Source organism: Peromyscus maniculatus, chromosome 1 (assembly GCF_049852395.1).
Source record: "Peromyscus maniculatus bairdii isolate BWxNUB_F1_BW_parent chromosome 1, HU_Pman_BW_mat_3.1, whole genome shotgun sequence".
NCBI classification, from domain to species: Eukaryota; Metazoa; Chordata; class Mammalia; order Rodentia; family Cricetidae; genus Peromyscus; species Peromyscus maniculatus.
This window is the reverse complement of record NC_134852.1, coordinates 125,918,484-125,933,230: the sequence shown is the minus strand read 5'-3', so window position 1 is coordinate 125,933,230 and position 14,747 is coordinate 125,918,484. Positions and strand designations below refer to the sequence as shown.

General features: G+C 38.1%; 1 protein-coding gene across 38 annotated transcripts in view; it reads left to right on the top strand.

Moving 5' to 3' along the window:
* The window catches only part of Sox6 (SRY-box transcription factor 6), a 604,948-nt gene that overhangs the window by 285,276 nt on the left and 304,925 nt on the right, over nucleotides 1-14,747 (top strand). For all 38 annotated transcript variants that reach the window (XM_076563550.1, XM_076563582.1, XM_076563579.1 and 35 more), the window contains one exon: nucleotides 3,006-3,246. In XM_076563550.1, the coding sequence (XP_076419665.1) occupies nucleotides 3,010-3,246 (237 nt within the window). In that variant the 5' untranslated portion in view covers nucleotides 3,006-3,009. The remainder of the gene's footprint in view (nucleotides 1-3,005; nucleotides 3,247-14,747) is intronic.

Here is a 14,747-nt window from a genome sequence, read left to right as displayed (position 1 = left end):
GGGGTTACCAACATGAGGAACTGTGTTAAAGGGTTGCAGCATTAGGAAGGCTGAGAACCACTGGCCTAGAATAATACAATACAGTATCAAAGCTACTGCTGAGAACAAACTGAAACAGCCCAACATTTTTATCAAAAGGAAATACCTTGGTGAGAGAACAAGAGTCTTCTTTTCCTCTGTGGACAGCATAGTTAAGAATGCTAATACAATAAGCATAGAGGAGAAAGTAAAATATGACCTGAAAAGTGCTCTTGGGACATGACCTCTTTATGAAGGGATGGACTGGGGAGCCAGGCATGCCTTCTTCCCTGGTTCTCCCACCTCACCTACTTCTCTGTCTCAGTTGTGGTGTGAGCTGAAGATGAACAGTCGGCTTTAATATATTGCAGCCTATCTGGTATTTGCAACCTTGATACACATTTGTGTTTGTGGGTGTAAAATAAAAGACAGCTTGTATGCCACTGTCAATAGGCTCTGATGGGTCACTGGAGGGCTCACCAGAAGACTGCCGATGAAGGAGAGGTGAAGCCTTCCCCACTAATTGTATTCAGCGTGTAATTTCTAAACTTCCCTCTGAATTTTGATTTTCAATTAACACTCCCCATTTGAAGATAATTTTCTATTTAATGTAATTGCAGGAAATAATTTATTGGCTGATTAAGACTGAGGACCCAGCCTTCCTTAAGAAAAACACTCTCACCAGCCAGCCTTTAAACTCAACGCATAGCTTTGGACAGATTGAGTCTATTTTTACAGCTGCAGGGTTGTTTAATGAGGATCATACACTATTGTTAACCAGTATAGTCTGGCGTCAAAATGATTCTTTAAGAGATGGTTTGCATTTTTGGGTTTTGTATCATGATTAATTTTTACTAAAGCAATAATCACAGATACTGCTGTTGGGAGGCACCAGACAACTTTGTAATAAGAGGCTGTTTGTTGGGAGAACCAAAGTCACTTTGAGTTTTGGATTATGACTTTCACTTGTATTTAACTGTTTCCAAAAGGTGACAGTCTACTCATTCATTCATTTCTAATGTGTGTGATTACATTAGAGCTAACTGCCCATTATCTGAACAATGCAAACACTCTTGCTGTCTGTTACCACCCCTTGATAACTTGCAGGACAGTTAGAATTGCCTGGTTTTGCTATAGTATTTGTGGGGCTAGTAAGTAGGTTCTGTAGTGACTTTGAATACGGAGACTCATCCTTTGGTTATGATTTTCCATGTGTGCATGTAGTTGTCCATTTGTTAGTACCAAAAGAAGTCACTCATGAATGTGTCTGAGTCTTTGAAACAGTACTCTTTAGAACATTCACTTTCTCTCTTTCTAGGGAAATAGAACTGTTCTTCTGCACACTTCCCTTATTTTATCCTCCAGTCTCATCTAAATAGATGAAAGTTTTAGTATTTGTACAATGATTATTATAAATAGGTATCAGCATTTTAATATGTTTCAAAGCACTTCAAAAGCCTGTAATACTTTTATTTAGAACTGTGCATAATTAGATTAGCTGATCTTCTATTAATGTTTTTCACTGTAGGATACTAACTCTGAGCCCCCTCATTAATTGTGAGAAATTTAGCATTAGCTGTTAAATCCTATGTGAAACATGGGCTGCTACATAAAAACTACTGTTTAAATTGGAATTAACTTAATTATTTTTCCTTGCACTTGATATTTCCTTCACTGCAATATTCATGAAAGCATGTGACAGATTTGTAAATTTAACTGTTAATCTCAGATTTCTAGACCCTTTAATCAGTATTTATTTGTCTGTAGAAACAGTACAGGCAAGTTAATGATTTGCTAATTTGAAAAATGCTCATGTGGTTCCCTATGTTAACTGATTTGTGCATTTAAAAAATGGTATGAAATCAATTAATGTTAAAGAGCAATTAAGGTGGCGATTGTATTCCATTCATTACACAGCAGTTTCAAAGGAAATACAATAAATGAAAATCAACGTGAAGTTTTAGGAAAAAAATGGTTTCTTCTCTTAATTCGTAAACTTTTATTGGTTTTGTCACTAACCACTTTCCTAAGAAATTCATCTTTCTAAAGTGATGTTTTCAAAGTTTTGTAATTTTGTATAACATTGTGATTTCTGATCTCATATGAAACACAAAATGAAGACCTCATCACACAGTCTCTTGATTGTTTGTTTGTGGAGACTTCAACAAATGATATTGTTTTAGAGCTTTTGGTATGCACAATAAGCATTTAATTTTTTCATAGTAAATGCTATAAATCATGTACATACTTTCTGTCATGAAATAGAGGCATAATTACTTCAGAAACTCAACTCAAATGCCACAAAGTTGTTATAAGATTTATCTAACTCTAGAAGCTACTCAGTCAACATATCACTTAAAAAATTAAAAAGCAATACTTGAAGCATTTTGGAGGTCTTCAGAAAAGCTTCACATTGGCCCTTGGTGTGAGGTCTGACATTCACAATCAAGGTGTAAATGAGGAATTCATAACCAATTTATTTAGTATATTAAGGACAAATTGCTTACTCAGTTTCTATTTTTTACATATGCTTATTCCTTTCCTTCAGAGCTATGGGAGAAAGTTAGATATTTTTGCTCTGAAGTCATTCTTCAAACTGGCTCATCAGTCAGTTCATTCACCCGTTCCTTTCATTGCCAACCACCAACCTAATTACTCTCCCAAAACTCATAATCTGGTTGGGAAGGCTAGGAGGAAGGATGTACAAATACAAATATTGTACATCATGAAAACTTATAAAGATCATATTTGGGAATTATGTAAGAGAAAATAGGCAGCAGTTAGTGGGAAGATGTTTAGAGAGTGAAAAGCAAGAGGGGAATGAACAGATAGGCTATCAGTCCTTTGTCTGCAGTTTAGGCTTAATATCTCTCAATTTCAAGGATTTTTATTTTATTTTATGCTCAAATTAGTCAAATACAATGAGTGGCATCTAATTTTGTTGTTGAGAGTCCTCTTTAATCCATGGCGTTTTCCTTCTTCTGCAGAAGAATGTCTTCCAAGCAAGCCACCTCTCCATTTGCCTGTACAGCTGATGGAGAGGAAACAATGACCCAGGATTTGACCTCAAGGGAAAAGGAAGAGGGCAGTGATCAACATGCGGCCTCCCATCTGCCTCTGCACCCCATAATGCACAACAAACCTCACTCCGAGGAGCTACCAACGCTTGTCAGTACCATTCAACAAGATGCTGACTGGGACAGCGTTCTGTCATCTCAGCAAAGAATGGTGAGCACTGAAAGCCTGGTGATGGCTACCAACTGTGTCTCTATCCTCATTATCAGTAGATGCTTTAAGGAAAGCTAAAATACATGGCTTCAGTGTTATTCCTGGCCAGGTCATAAAGCGAACATGGGACATACATTTGCATTATTTTAGTAACTGGGAAAACTTGGAAAGCAGTTTGTGATCTAGGCTATGTCCATCATCAGGTCCACTTGACAAAAGAATATTGATTTGCTTTTTAAACAAGAGAAAGTCAGTTATTTTATTTTTTTCTATTCCAATTTATTGTGATGAATTTAGTAATGTCATAAATAGGTAGTAAAATGAAATGCGGTTGTGTATTAATGTTGAGAAATTAAGCAAATACGTCCATGTGAATGAGATCATAGTGTGACTACATCTTCAATAACAAAATGTCAGTATCTACCATTTTTAATGACAAGTTTTGATTTATAATAAAGACTTTCCTATATGTTAATTTCAAAGGGAAATACAAGGCTTCTGGGTAACCATCCAATCAGACTGCATGGTTTTCACTACAAGCAGAAATGACATGTCAGGTGATACAGGAGAGTAGGCAGCTTTCCAATGGTAAATTCTATCTTCTAACCATCAAAATAGAAACCTTAGGAGTGACTTAATTATCTAGTCCAAACAAAAATCTTTATTTTTTTTTATCATATGGAAGAAACCAGAACCTTAATATGTCTTATTAAATTAGAAGTTTCAACCTTGGCTTGTATTTCTTAACTTGTACGTAACCAAAAATTAAGTTAATGGAAAAATATCTTAAGTAGACAATGAGAGTTTTATTCCTTAACAAAAACAAAAATATCATTCAAAATGCCTTTACTAACAAAAGCACATGTGGAGATGAATAACTTGAATAGGGAGAAAGTTTTCAAATGATTTTGTTGAAATAGCCTGTACTCTGGTGGGAAGGGGGTGGGGAATCAAAAGATGAATGAAGCATGTCTTGAATAATTTTAGCTTTACTCCAGGATCCAAAGACTTTTATTTATTTTTCATACATCTTAATTATACAGATTAACAAATTTCATTATGACATTTCCATACATTCATAAAGTATTTTTATTATGGTTTCCTGCTCTACTACCATTTCTCAAGCACCCTCTTTCTTTCCTTTTCTATTCTACATTCCTAATATCCCTTTCAGGTCAATGTTCCCCTCCCCCACCATACTCGACTTAAATTGCATATATGGGGGGATATTTGTCTTTGTGCATTCGACTTATTTCACTTAACATGGTGATCTCCAGATTTTCTTCCACATGGTGTCATTTTGTTCTTCTATATGTGGGGAATCAACAATGTACAGTTTTCTGGCTGGAGATTTATCTCCCCAGATAGGAGTGAAGGCAAGTATATAGTGAGGCAAGGAAGAAGTGCATTTTCTGATGGAACTCCACTTGTTCATTCCTTGTTTCCAAGGTGGCATGGCTAAGATGGGTAGCCACGCTCTGCTCCTTACTTATCAGCAGGATAACAAGACTCTGCTTGTTTTATTTATTTATTTATTTTAATAAATATTTATTGGGCACTTCCTGGATACCAGGCATTCTACTAATACATTTCTATTATGGTGAAGCAGATGTGATCTATGCCATCCTGGAGTTTGTATTGTTGGACAGGGGATAGACATGCAAATAACATATATAGTTAAAGTTGTGACATGTGCTGTGAAGATCAGAATGTTGTCTGAAAGCACAATGAAGTGAGTCTAACTTTGAATAGATGGTTAGGATGCCATCTCCAAGTTAAGGATGACAGGAAGTAGTCAGGGTAGGGCAGAGGAAATCCATTGAGAGAGCAGTGTGTGTGGAGTATCTGAGGTGATAAAACCATAAATTAATGAATTTAAGGAAATGAAAGATGGTCTTTGTGGTCAGAGGATAATGAATGAAGATACATCAGATGTGGTTGGAAGAACAGATAGAGGCCATATCATAGAGGCCTCGGAGATGGCATTGTGGAGGTGAGATTTCATCTGAGTGCAGTGGGAACAGCCTTTGAAGGGCGGAAGAACGTTTCTCACAGATAAATCCAACTGTGGCTCGGTGAATGGATGGGCATGCGGCAAGAGTGAAAGGAAGGAGCCACGGGGATTTCTATGTCAGAAATCTAGATGGAAGATTTCAGTGGCATGGATTAGTGTAGACAAAGAGCGCGCGCAGAGAGGGATTGGTTCACGATAGTCTTCCTTTGATGCCATGTGCAGGCCTGACCAACTAAAGTAACTGGAATGGAAAATGTATGGGTAGAGGCAGGGACAATACAGTTCAAGTTCTGTTTCTTCAGAGGACACTTCCTTGTTTTTCCCAGAAAAACTTTATTTTTGGCAAGTTCCTTTTCTGAGTTAGTCTGAAACTTTTGTTATGCAGAATTTGTCAAAAAATAGATGCTAATGTGTATGTAATAACTTATGTTACATACGATTCATGGTAGTATAAAATAGCTTAAGGTTGCAAACATGTTATAGATTAGTGTGAGAGGGACCATTCTCATAGAAATGTTTCCAAACTTTTGCTAGAGCTTTTGTGTTCTCTGAATGCTGGGAAGCCAAAATATTTGTTTAACTCCCACTCTATAGCATTTCCCAGCTGTGTGCTTATATGGTGCAATAAAAGGATTTAACAAATGGGAAATAGCAGCTGCATGTGGAAACTCTCTTTGTGTTCCCTCTTCACCAGATAGATTCAACAATGTGGCAACTGTAACCTTGGACCTGCAATGACCTAGGATGCAGATCAGGTCACCAATCAGGTTCTGTTTTTTGTAAAGAAAAAACAACAGAAGGATTTTAGGTTCCTACCAGACCTGCAAATGTGTGTGTGTGTGTGTGTGTGTGTGTGTGTGTGTGTGTGTGTGTGTGTGTGTGTTGGAGTAGGAAGACTGTGACTGAAGTAAAATTCAAATTATTTCGTTAACTATGAAGTCCAAAGGAGCACTGATGAAGAGACCTGAAGTTTGTACTTCTCTTCACTGGATCTCTAGTGCTTTTTTTGTTGTGTGTAGTTTTCCCATTTAGTCAGCTGAGTACCATAAACTACTGGTCCTTATCTCCCCGACAGCATTTCGTCTACTGAGTTCAGAAGGGTTTCAATGGGAAGACCTGAGAGGTGGCTTTCTCTAGGCAAAGGCAGAAAAAGCATGAAATTCTGCCAATCTCCATGACTTGACTAGAAAAAAAGTTACATGTTAGAATTCTGGTTATTTTGAAGTGGAAATTCAACAAAATAAGATGCTACACACAGTTTCCAACAAGTAGAACAATGTGTAGTATTCTAAGCACAGAAGGAATATCGAGATTTTAGGGAAGGGAATTCACAGACCAATGCAATATAAAACATTTAGACACATTTTACACAATTATAGAAACCAGAACATCCATCTTTAAATTTTGTATCTTATATAAATTGGTGACATTTTTTTTAATGGTTGAAATGTTAGTACACATAAAAATCTCTCTCTGCTTCTGTGTACAACCACTCTGTTATTGTCATGGCTTCAGGGTACCAATACATTTTTGGCACAGGAACATTGGCACTGTCCAGTGACATGTATTATTGTTCTCACTGGCCTTGTGCCATCAGTAAGGAATGTACCCACATAATTTCCTCATGTGAAAATGTACAGGGCATCATTCTTTCTTATGTCAGTAAAGGAACATCACTGTGATAGTTTGCAGTGACCTGTATCTGTTCTTATATGTAGTTACTTTCCATGAACGTTCCAAGTGTAGAAAGGACATATGAGCCTAGGTATTGCTAGTAAATTTCTCTGCAAATACACAGATTTTTTTTTTGGGGGGGATGTTGTGAAGGTATTTATATGTAACTACCTGTATCAAATGAATGAATTGAGAGGTGCATGAGTTCTCCTTCCAGTACAATCTGGGTATTTTTTCTTTAAAGTATAATTTTAAGAGCTATCATCATCATCATCATCATCATCATCATCATCATCATCATCATCACTGGCTACAGAAGTATGGAATGACAGCTCGGTTCCAGATACCAAGACTGCCTTGTGATAATATCAAACCTCTGTTCTAATGGAATTTGCACAGCACACAGTCTCAGAGTAAGATAATTCATATAGTGGGAGAAATCCAGTAAGGGAGAAGAGCAGAGCGGAAGGGAGAGCTTGCTGGAGATGAGAAGCTTGAGTTGGAATCTGGAACAAGTCAACTGTGCAGAGATTTGTGGGTGGGTACCTAGCAAGTGTGTAATAAGTATAAAAGTCTTCTTAAAATTTATTATTTTTTATATTTTTGAATTTAAAACATGTTTTTATTCTTTGTAAATTTCATACATATATAGAATGTATTTATATTTATCCACTTCCTGCCTACCACCTCTCTTCAACTTTCTCTGGGAACCACCAATCCAACTCCTTCCTGACTTCATATCCTCTTAAACATTTATTATTATATCAATACGTTATATTAATAGTTTCCTGAGTCCAATTAGTACTAAACACATGTAAAAGGATGTAAGGTCGTCCACTGGGGCACAGACAACTTTCCAGTAGGCACATCCTTTGGTAGGGATGGAGCCTAAGCAATCCCTCCTCATCATGCTGGAGGTTTTACTGGTTTGATCTTAATCAGGACTCATGCAGTTGCCACCCTGTGAGTTGATGTGTGCGCCAGCTATGCCATGTCCATAAGGCAGCATTCCACAACTCTCCTCTCTGCTGTGGGATGTTCTGTATGGCAAATGTGTTGCTCTGATTGGTCAATAAATAGAATACGGATTGGCCAGTAGCTAGGCAAGAAGTATAGGTGGGACTAACAGAGAGGAGAAAAGAAAGAACAGGAAGGCAGAAGGAGTCACTGCCAGCCAGCCGCTGCCAGTACAAGCCACATGTGAAGATGCTGGTAAGCCACGAGCTACGTGGCAAGGTATAGATTTATGGAAATGGGTGAATTTAAGATATAAGAACAGTTAGCAAGAAGCCTGTCATGGCCATACAGTTTGTAAGCAATATAAGTCTCTGTGTTTACTTGGTTGGGTCTGAGCGGCTGTGAGACTGGCGGGTGACAAAGATTTGTCCTGACTGTGGGCAAGGCAGGAAAACTCTAGCTACACCTCCCCATATTCCAGCTCTGATAGCCTTTATTCCCACTCTCCCATGATGGTCCCTGAACCCTGGTTATGGAGAGGTTAATAGAAATGACTCATCTATTGCTAAGTACCTAAAGTCAACACTTTGACAAGTTATGAGTCTCTGCGTTAACTACTATCAAATGCAATAAGAAGCTCCTCTGACCAATGTTGAGAGCAGCACAATGATACAGGCATAAAAATAAATATTAGGAGACTTTTGACAATTGTCCATTTAGTGAAACAGCCTCAGTCTATCCCCCAATAGTGCCTATGATCTTCTAAGTCATGGACTTTTATGCTAGTATCAGCCTCTTATAGAGAAAGACTCAAATCTAATCAGAAATAATTGGTTACTATCATAATTGTCATAGCATGATTACACCAGTGGAAACATCTTTCTTGGCAGAGTGATGTTTCTAGTACTGGGAAATGTCTTTCCTGCTCTAGTAGCCTGAATATCACCTTCTGTCACTTCAAATGCTAGCCATCAGGGAGAGACTTTCCCGGTCAGTTTGTGATTTCTTAATGTCTTGCAATCAAAGTGGGTAGCGTCTTTAGCAGTTAGTACAAATATCTTTTGATTAGTGTATTTGAACAACAGAACACAGCAAGAGTGGCTGGGGAGGAAAGAATGATCTGGAATGAAATCAAGGAGGCAGACAGATGATAGATATTATAGAGACGCAAAGCCTCTAATGAAATGTTTGAACTTTATTTCAAGTGCAAGAAGAAGCCGTTGGGAGATTTTAAGCAAGACAGTAATAATGCTTTATTTAGCTTTCTGATAGATCACATTGGTCCATGTGTAAGTGTGATTGGGATGGGGCTAGAAGAGTGGCCAGTTAGGGAGGTTATCCATGGAGAACACGAAGGCATGAGCTTAGTCAAAATTGAGTGAAAAAAGTGAGACCAAGGACAAGGAAACAGGCATATTCCTGATCAAACTATGGTGACTTCTGTGGTAGAACATGAAAATGTGGGTGAAGCACCAATGGTCTGCCTCTCTCTATCTTTCTGAATTTATGTGTAGAGTGCATGTGCATATACATGTGTGTGGGATTAATGTATGCAGCTATATGTTTGGGAGTACACATGTGCATATGTGTTTATGGAGGCTAGAGGATGGCACTGGTTGTCTTCCTTGATTACTTCTCATTTTATTTACTGAGATAGGGTCTCTTGTTGAACCCAGGGCTTGCTAATTTGCCTACTCTGGCTAACTTTCCCCAGAGTTTTGGTCTCTAACCCCAGAATTCTGTGATTACAAGCTGGCCACCTTACCTGCCTGGATTTTATGTGAGTCCTAGGGATTAAAACTTTGCTTGCTGGGAAGTGCTTTATCCACTGAGCATTATCCCCAGTCCACAAAAGGGCTTTCTTAAAAAAAATGCAAAATGTTACAATAAGATTTAAAGTAGAACACATGTACATATGCCCTTGTGTATTTATATTCACAATCATATTGATATTTATTTTAGGCAAAACTTTTTTTTTATCTATATCTGAATTTGAACTACCCTATTTAATTAAGTAGAAAGAACTGTGTTATAACCTCAGCCCAGAATGTCTGAATCCATTATTTTAGAAATGCAAATGAGATAGCTTTCCTTGCTTGTATTAGAACTGTAGATGAGCAAGTGTAGTATGTCTGGTGCTGATTACATGCAGCCTACCATAGGACTGATGTAGTACCTGATCAATCTATGAAACCCTCAAAAAATACAGAAATGAGCAAGATTTAGATGCCAGTTTTCATTCTTTTTGAAAAGTTTTAAAGTAAGGTCCACATCAATAAAAGATTTGTTATAATCAAAAGAAAATAACAGTAATCACGTCGGACCACTTAATCAACAGTGACCAGGAACAATGCTTCCTTGTTTGCAAGCTGTTGCTCCTCTTTGCCTTTCCTGCTTCAGCTCAGAGAAGTTGCTAGTCAGCTCTGGAGTGCTTTATGTAGTTCACTTGGAGTCATAAAATTTCTGGTGTGGACTTTGTACCATTTCTGGGAACAGGGCTGTTGTCTCTGTGTGATAGCATAGTCCAGGAATTCTTACTGGGGATTTAATCTTCAGCCACACTTCATGTTGTGACAGACTTTTAGAAGATTTCCCCTCTTGCTTCTTTTTGAAAGATTTAAGAATGTTGAGTTGTTGCCAAGGTTTTTTGTATGTATGTGTGAGAGAAAGAGATTTAGTAATTTAAGATAGTAGACACCATGCAGATGAATTTAATTTCAATACTTTTGTTGGGACTATAATTCAGAAAGTGTGGTTCTCCTGGTCTGACTATCATGTAGTCCTCATACCCAAGGGTCAAGTTGCTCTATGTCTACTGACCAATCTCTGAGCCCCTTGGAAAAAAAATTCAGAAACTGGCAAGATTTAGGCTTCTTGAGAAAGCTGGTCACTACTTATCTTCGTAGCTTTTCTTCTGCTGTGACAAATCACCATGACCAAAGCAACTTATAGAAGAGTTTAATGGGAGTTTCAAAGGGTGGGTCCATGACCATCATGGTAAAAACCATGGCAGCAGGCAGGAAGACATGGTGCTCGAGCAGCAGTGAGAGCTTACATCTGATCCATAAGCACAAGGCAGAGAGAGAGATAACTAGGAATGGCATAGGCTTTTGAAATCTCGATGCCCTCTGTGGTGGTTTGAATGTTGAATGGCCCCCATAAGCTCATATATTTGAATATCTAGTTCCCAGGTTTGGAAGGATTAGGAGGTGTGGCCTTGCTGGAGTAGTTGAGGCCTTGTTGGAGGCTGGCTTTGTTGTAGGAGGTTTCAAAAGCCCTCACTAGGCTCAGTGTCACTCTTTGTCTGTTACCTGAAGATCTGGATGTAAAGCTCTCAGCTAATTCTCCAGTACCATGCCTGCCTGCATGCTGCCAGGCCTACTGCCATGATGATAATGGACTAAGCCTTTGAAACTATAAGCAAGCCCCAATTAAATATTTTCACAAGAGTTGCCTTGGTCATAGTGTCTCTTCACAGCAATAGATTACTTAGACACCCACCCCAAGTGACACACCTCTTCCAACAAGGCTACACTTCATTTTCTTTCCTAAACAGTTCCACCAACTGGGGACCAAACATTCAAACATATGAGCCTAGGGGGGTCATTCTTTTTCAAACTACCACACTACTATTCTTGTTTGCTGATTTTGGAAATTCATTCAACTTTGAGTTCAAACTTAGGTGTTGATTAAATGAAGATGTCCAACTGTGACCCAGAAGCCACCAAACAGTATTCTCTAGGAAAGTTTCCCTTGTCTCATAACTTTGAAATTAGCACACAGTACTGTTTCTTAAAAAAAGCTATCTCAGAAATTTAATCACAAACTTATTTGCAATTTATGCTACAGAGTAAAAGCATGTTCACTGTGTGTAATTTGTTAAACCTTGCTGTGGCAGTGAAATAGGAAACTTCTCTGTATGTTTAACATACTGATACTCTGCTATAACTTTCATGCCTGGATCATGTCCTGTGTTTCTTTTCTGTTATTTTTCTCCCAGTGTACTCTGAAAGAGTTTCTCAAACCTAGACTGTTTAAATAAAAAAGAAAAGGGTTGCTGAAATGTTCCTTAGGAAAGGTTTGATGCTTATAGAAGTCTGAGTGGCCTTGTCTTACTTTGTCCTAGTAGTGATGTAATAGGTCTTTGTAAAGACACTTTCTGGAAAAGTTTTTCTTCTTACCTGGCATATCATCAAATCTTTATCAGAAGCAGAAACACTAACTGCTCTGCAATGGTTGACTTCCCCTTGGGCATGAAGGGATCAGGTATGCACGCTGATTAGCACAATCCAGTCATTAACATGTGATTATGTGGGCTGCATATTGAACACCTGCCAAAATCTAAGAATACTATTCTTTGCTCTATCCATGCAAAGACTTGCATTTCTTCTGTAATTTGACAGTTTGAGGAAAATCAGACCCTGACATCTTTTCTGCCACTATAATAAAACAGTGTACAGAGTATCTTCAAGGAACTGGGCTATGCCATGCTCAACTCACTTTGCTCTTCTAGGCTGTGTAAACCTCCAGTGACTGTGTTTACAGAACACTGACTAGAGCTTGAATCTCATCTCAACTCCATCACTAATGTCACTTTTCATTTACACATTTCTGCCTAATTATGAGTATTGTCTTGTGGGGGATTCAGCCATCTTTTCCTAATTTTCTTCAGTTTTATCGATTTTTTCCCATGAATAATTTTCTTTTCTTTTCCTGAATACAAAAGTATACATGCTGCTCTTCCCTATGTTGCTGGTTCACTGTAGAATGTATCCTGTCATGTCACTGTGCTGCTCTTCCCTGTGTTGCTGGTCTACTGTAGAGTGTATCTTGGGGTCCACAGTATTTCTAGAGAGCAGACATTGTACTATGATTTAAAGGAAGATTTGATTGCAGCAGAAACTCTGGTGTAATTTGGCACAGAACAAACAGCTTGAAAAGAATGATTCTCAGGTTTTATTTTTTTTTCTGATGGATAAACATATATGAATGAAGAAGACTTTTACTTTTAAAATAATCCTATTAGAATTTGTCATCATTAGGGGCCCCCTGGCCGTAAGATCAGAATCCATCCCTGGTGCATGGGCAGGCTTTTTGGAGCCTATGGTGGGACACCTTGCACAGCCTTGAGGCAGGGGGAGGGGCTTGGACCTGCCTCTACTGAAAGTATCAGGCTCTGCTGACTCCCCATGGGAGACCTTGCCTTGTTGTAGGAGGAAATAGGGGGTGAATTGGGGGAGGGGAGGCTGGAGGGGCAGGAGGTGGGAAGAGGGGCATCTGTGATTGGTATGTAAAATGAATAAAAATATTTTCTTAAGAAAAAAGAAAAAAAAGGATTTGTCATCATTAATCAGTGGAGGATTACTTCAGGACAACAATGATTTTCTGCTTAAAGTAGAACTCCACAGGTTGCTTTAAGTCTACAGGTGGTTTGTGACCATGAATGCATTTCTTCAAAATACTTCATGTCATTCCTTCTTGCCTGGGTACCTCAGGGTACATTTGGGTACATCACCAGCATGAAAACAGTAACTGGAATAATGAAGCCTGCTCATTTGTGGTGGTCTACGCAACATTCTATAGAGGGGTTGTAGATTGAGTGGCATGTAGTGGTTTTCGGGACTCCTTTGGACTTTTAGGGGAGCAGGAACTCACTTTCCAGGCCCTCTAGACTGATGGGATGAGATGGAGAGGACAGTGGTGGTAGCACTCTGCATGGGCTGTTTGCTCTCCTGAGGGTCTGTCGTCTCCAATTCCAAGGAAGCTGTTTTCCAAAAAGGCAATTGAATCCCACCTGCACTGTCAGAGGAGAGATGGAAAGGCTCTGATGAGGACTCCAACCTCTTGCATCAAACAGGAGAGGCCCCACCCTGTTCTCTCTACAAACACGTCTCCAATCAATGTGCCTCAAGCACTTTAATATGTTAATTATCCCACTGTTTGATTGTCCTTCTATTAAAAGTTTTCATTGCTTCCCAAGAGAAATGTAACCTTTTAAAAGAACAACACTAACCTACTATCCCTTTTGTTAACATAGCTTTCCATGATATAACATTTATTTTTTGTAATATTAACCTTCTAACTATTATTTTGGTGCTACTACATTCCCATGACCCCTAGGCATTATTTTTCTAGGTGATGCAAATTGAGTTCAATAATGTATCTTTGTGTAAACTGCATTCTTAAATTCAAAGTATAAATTACAAACTTTCACTAATAAAATTTTACAATTATGTTGAAATTAGAAGTTAATATTTATGCATTTCATTTATCTTCTTTATATTTCTTTAGCACTCTAGAAAATGGAAAGCCTTGTTTAACAAAATGTTTTGAAATTATTTCATAAACTTTTGCTTTCATTATAATTTTACTCTAAGTTATTTCCACCAACAGTATGCTGAGAGTACCTTGAATACAATATTCTTAAGTCCATCAGATCTCTAATAGAAATTGTGCCCTTTTAAACACAGATGAAATGGAAAAGGAAGAATTACAACACTTAGATGACAATCATTTTTATTTTGGTGTGTGTGTGTGTGTGTGTGTGTGTGTGTGTGTGTGTGTGTGTGTGTGTTGTCTGTCTGTTGGTTTGTCTGTGTCTCTGTAATTACTGGGAAGTAGCTAGGATTAAACAAATTGAAGACACCAATACTTTTCTGCTTAATGAAGAACTCTACAGGCATGCTTTCGGTCCACAGGTTTGGATTTATGCATATTTTCTTGTACAGAATTCTTCAGGTAATTAGTTCTTATCTCCATTAAGAAATTGAGAGAACTTTGCACTTGAATTTATCGTAATATTTGACCTTCAGTTGTTTTAACTTTAGTTTTAGTTTTTGATAACACATCTTTGCAC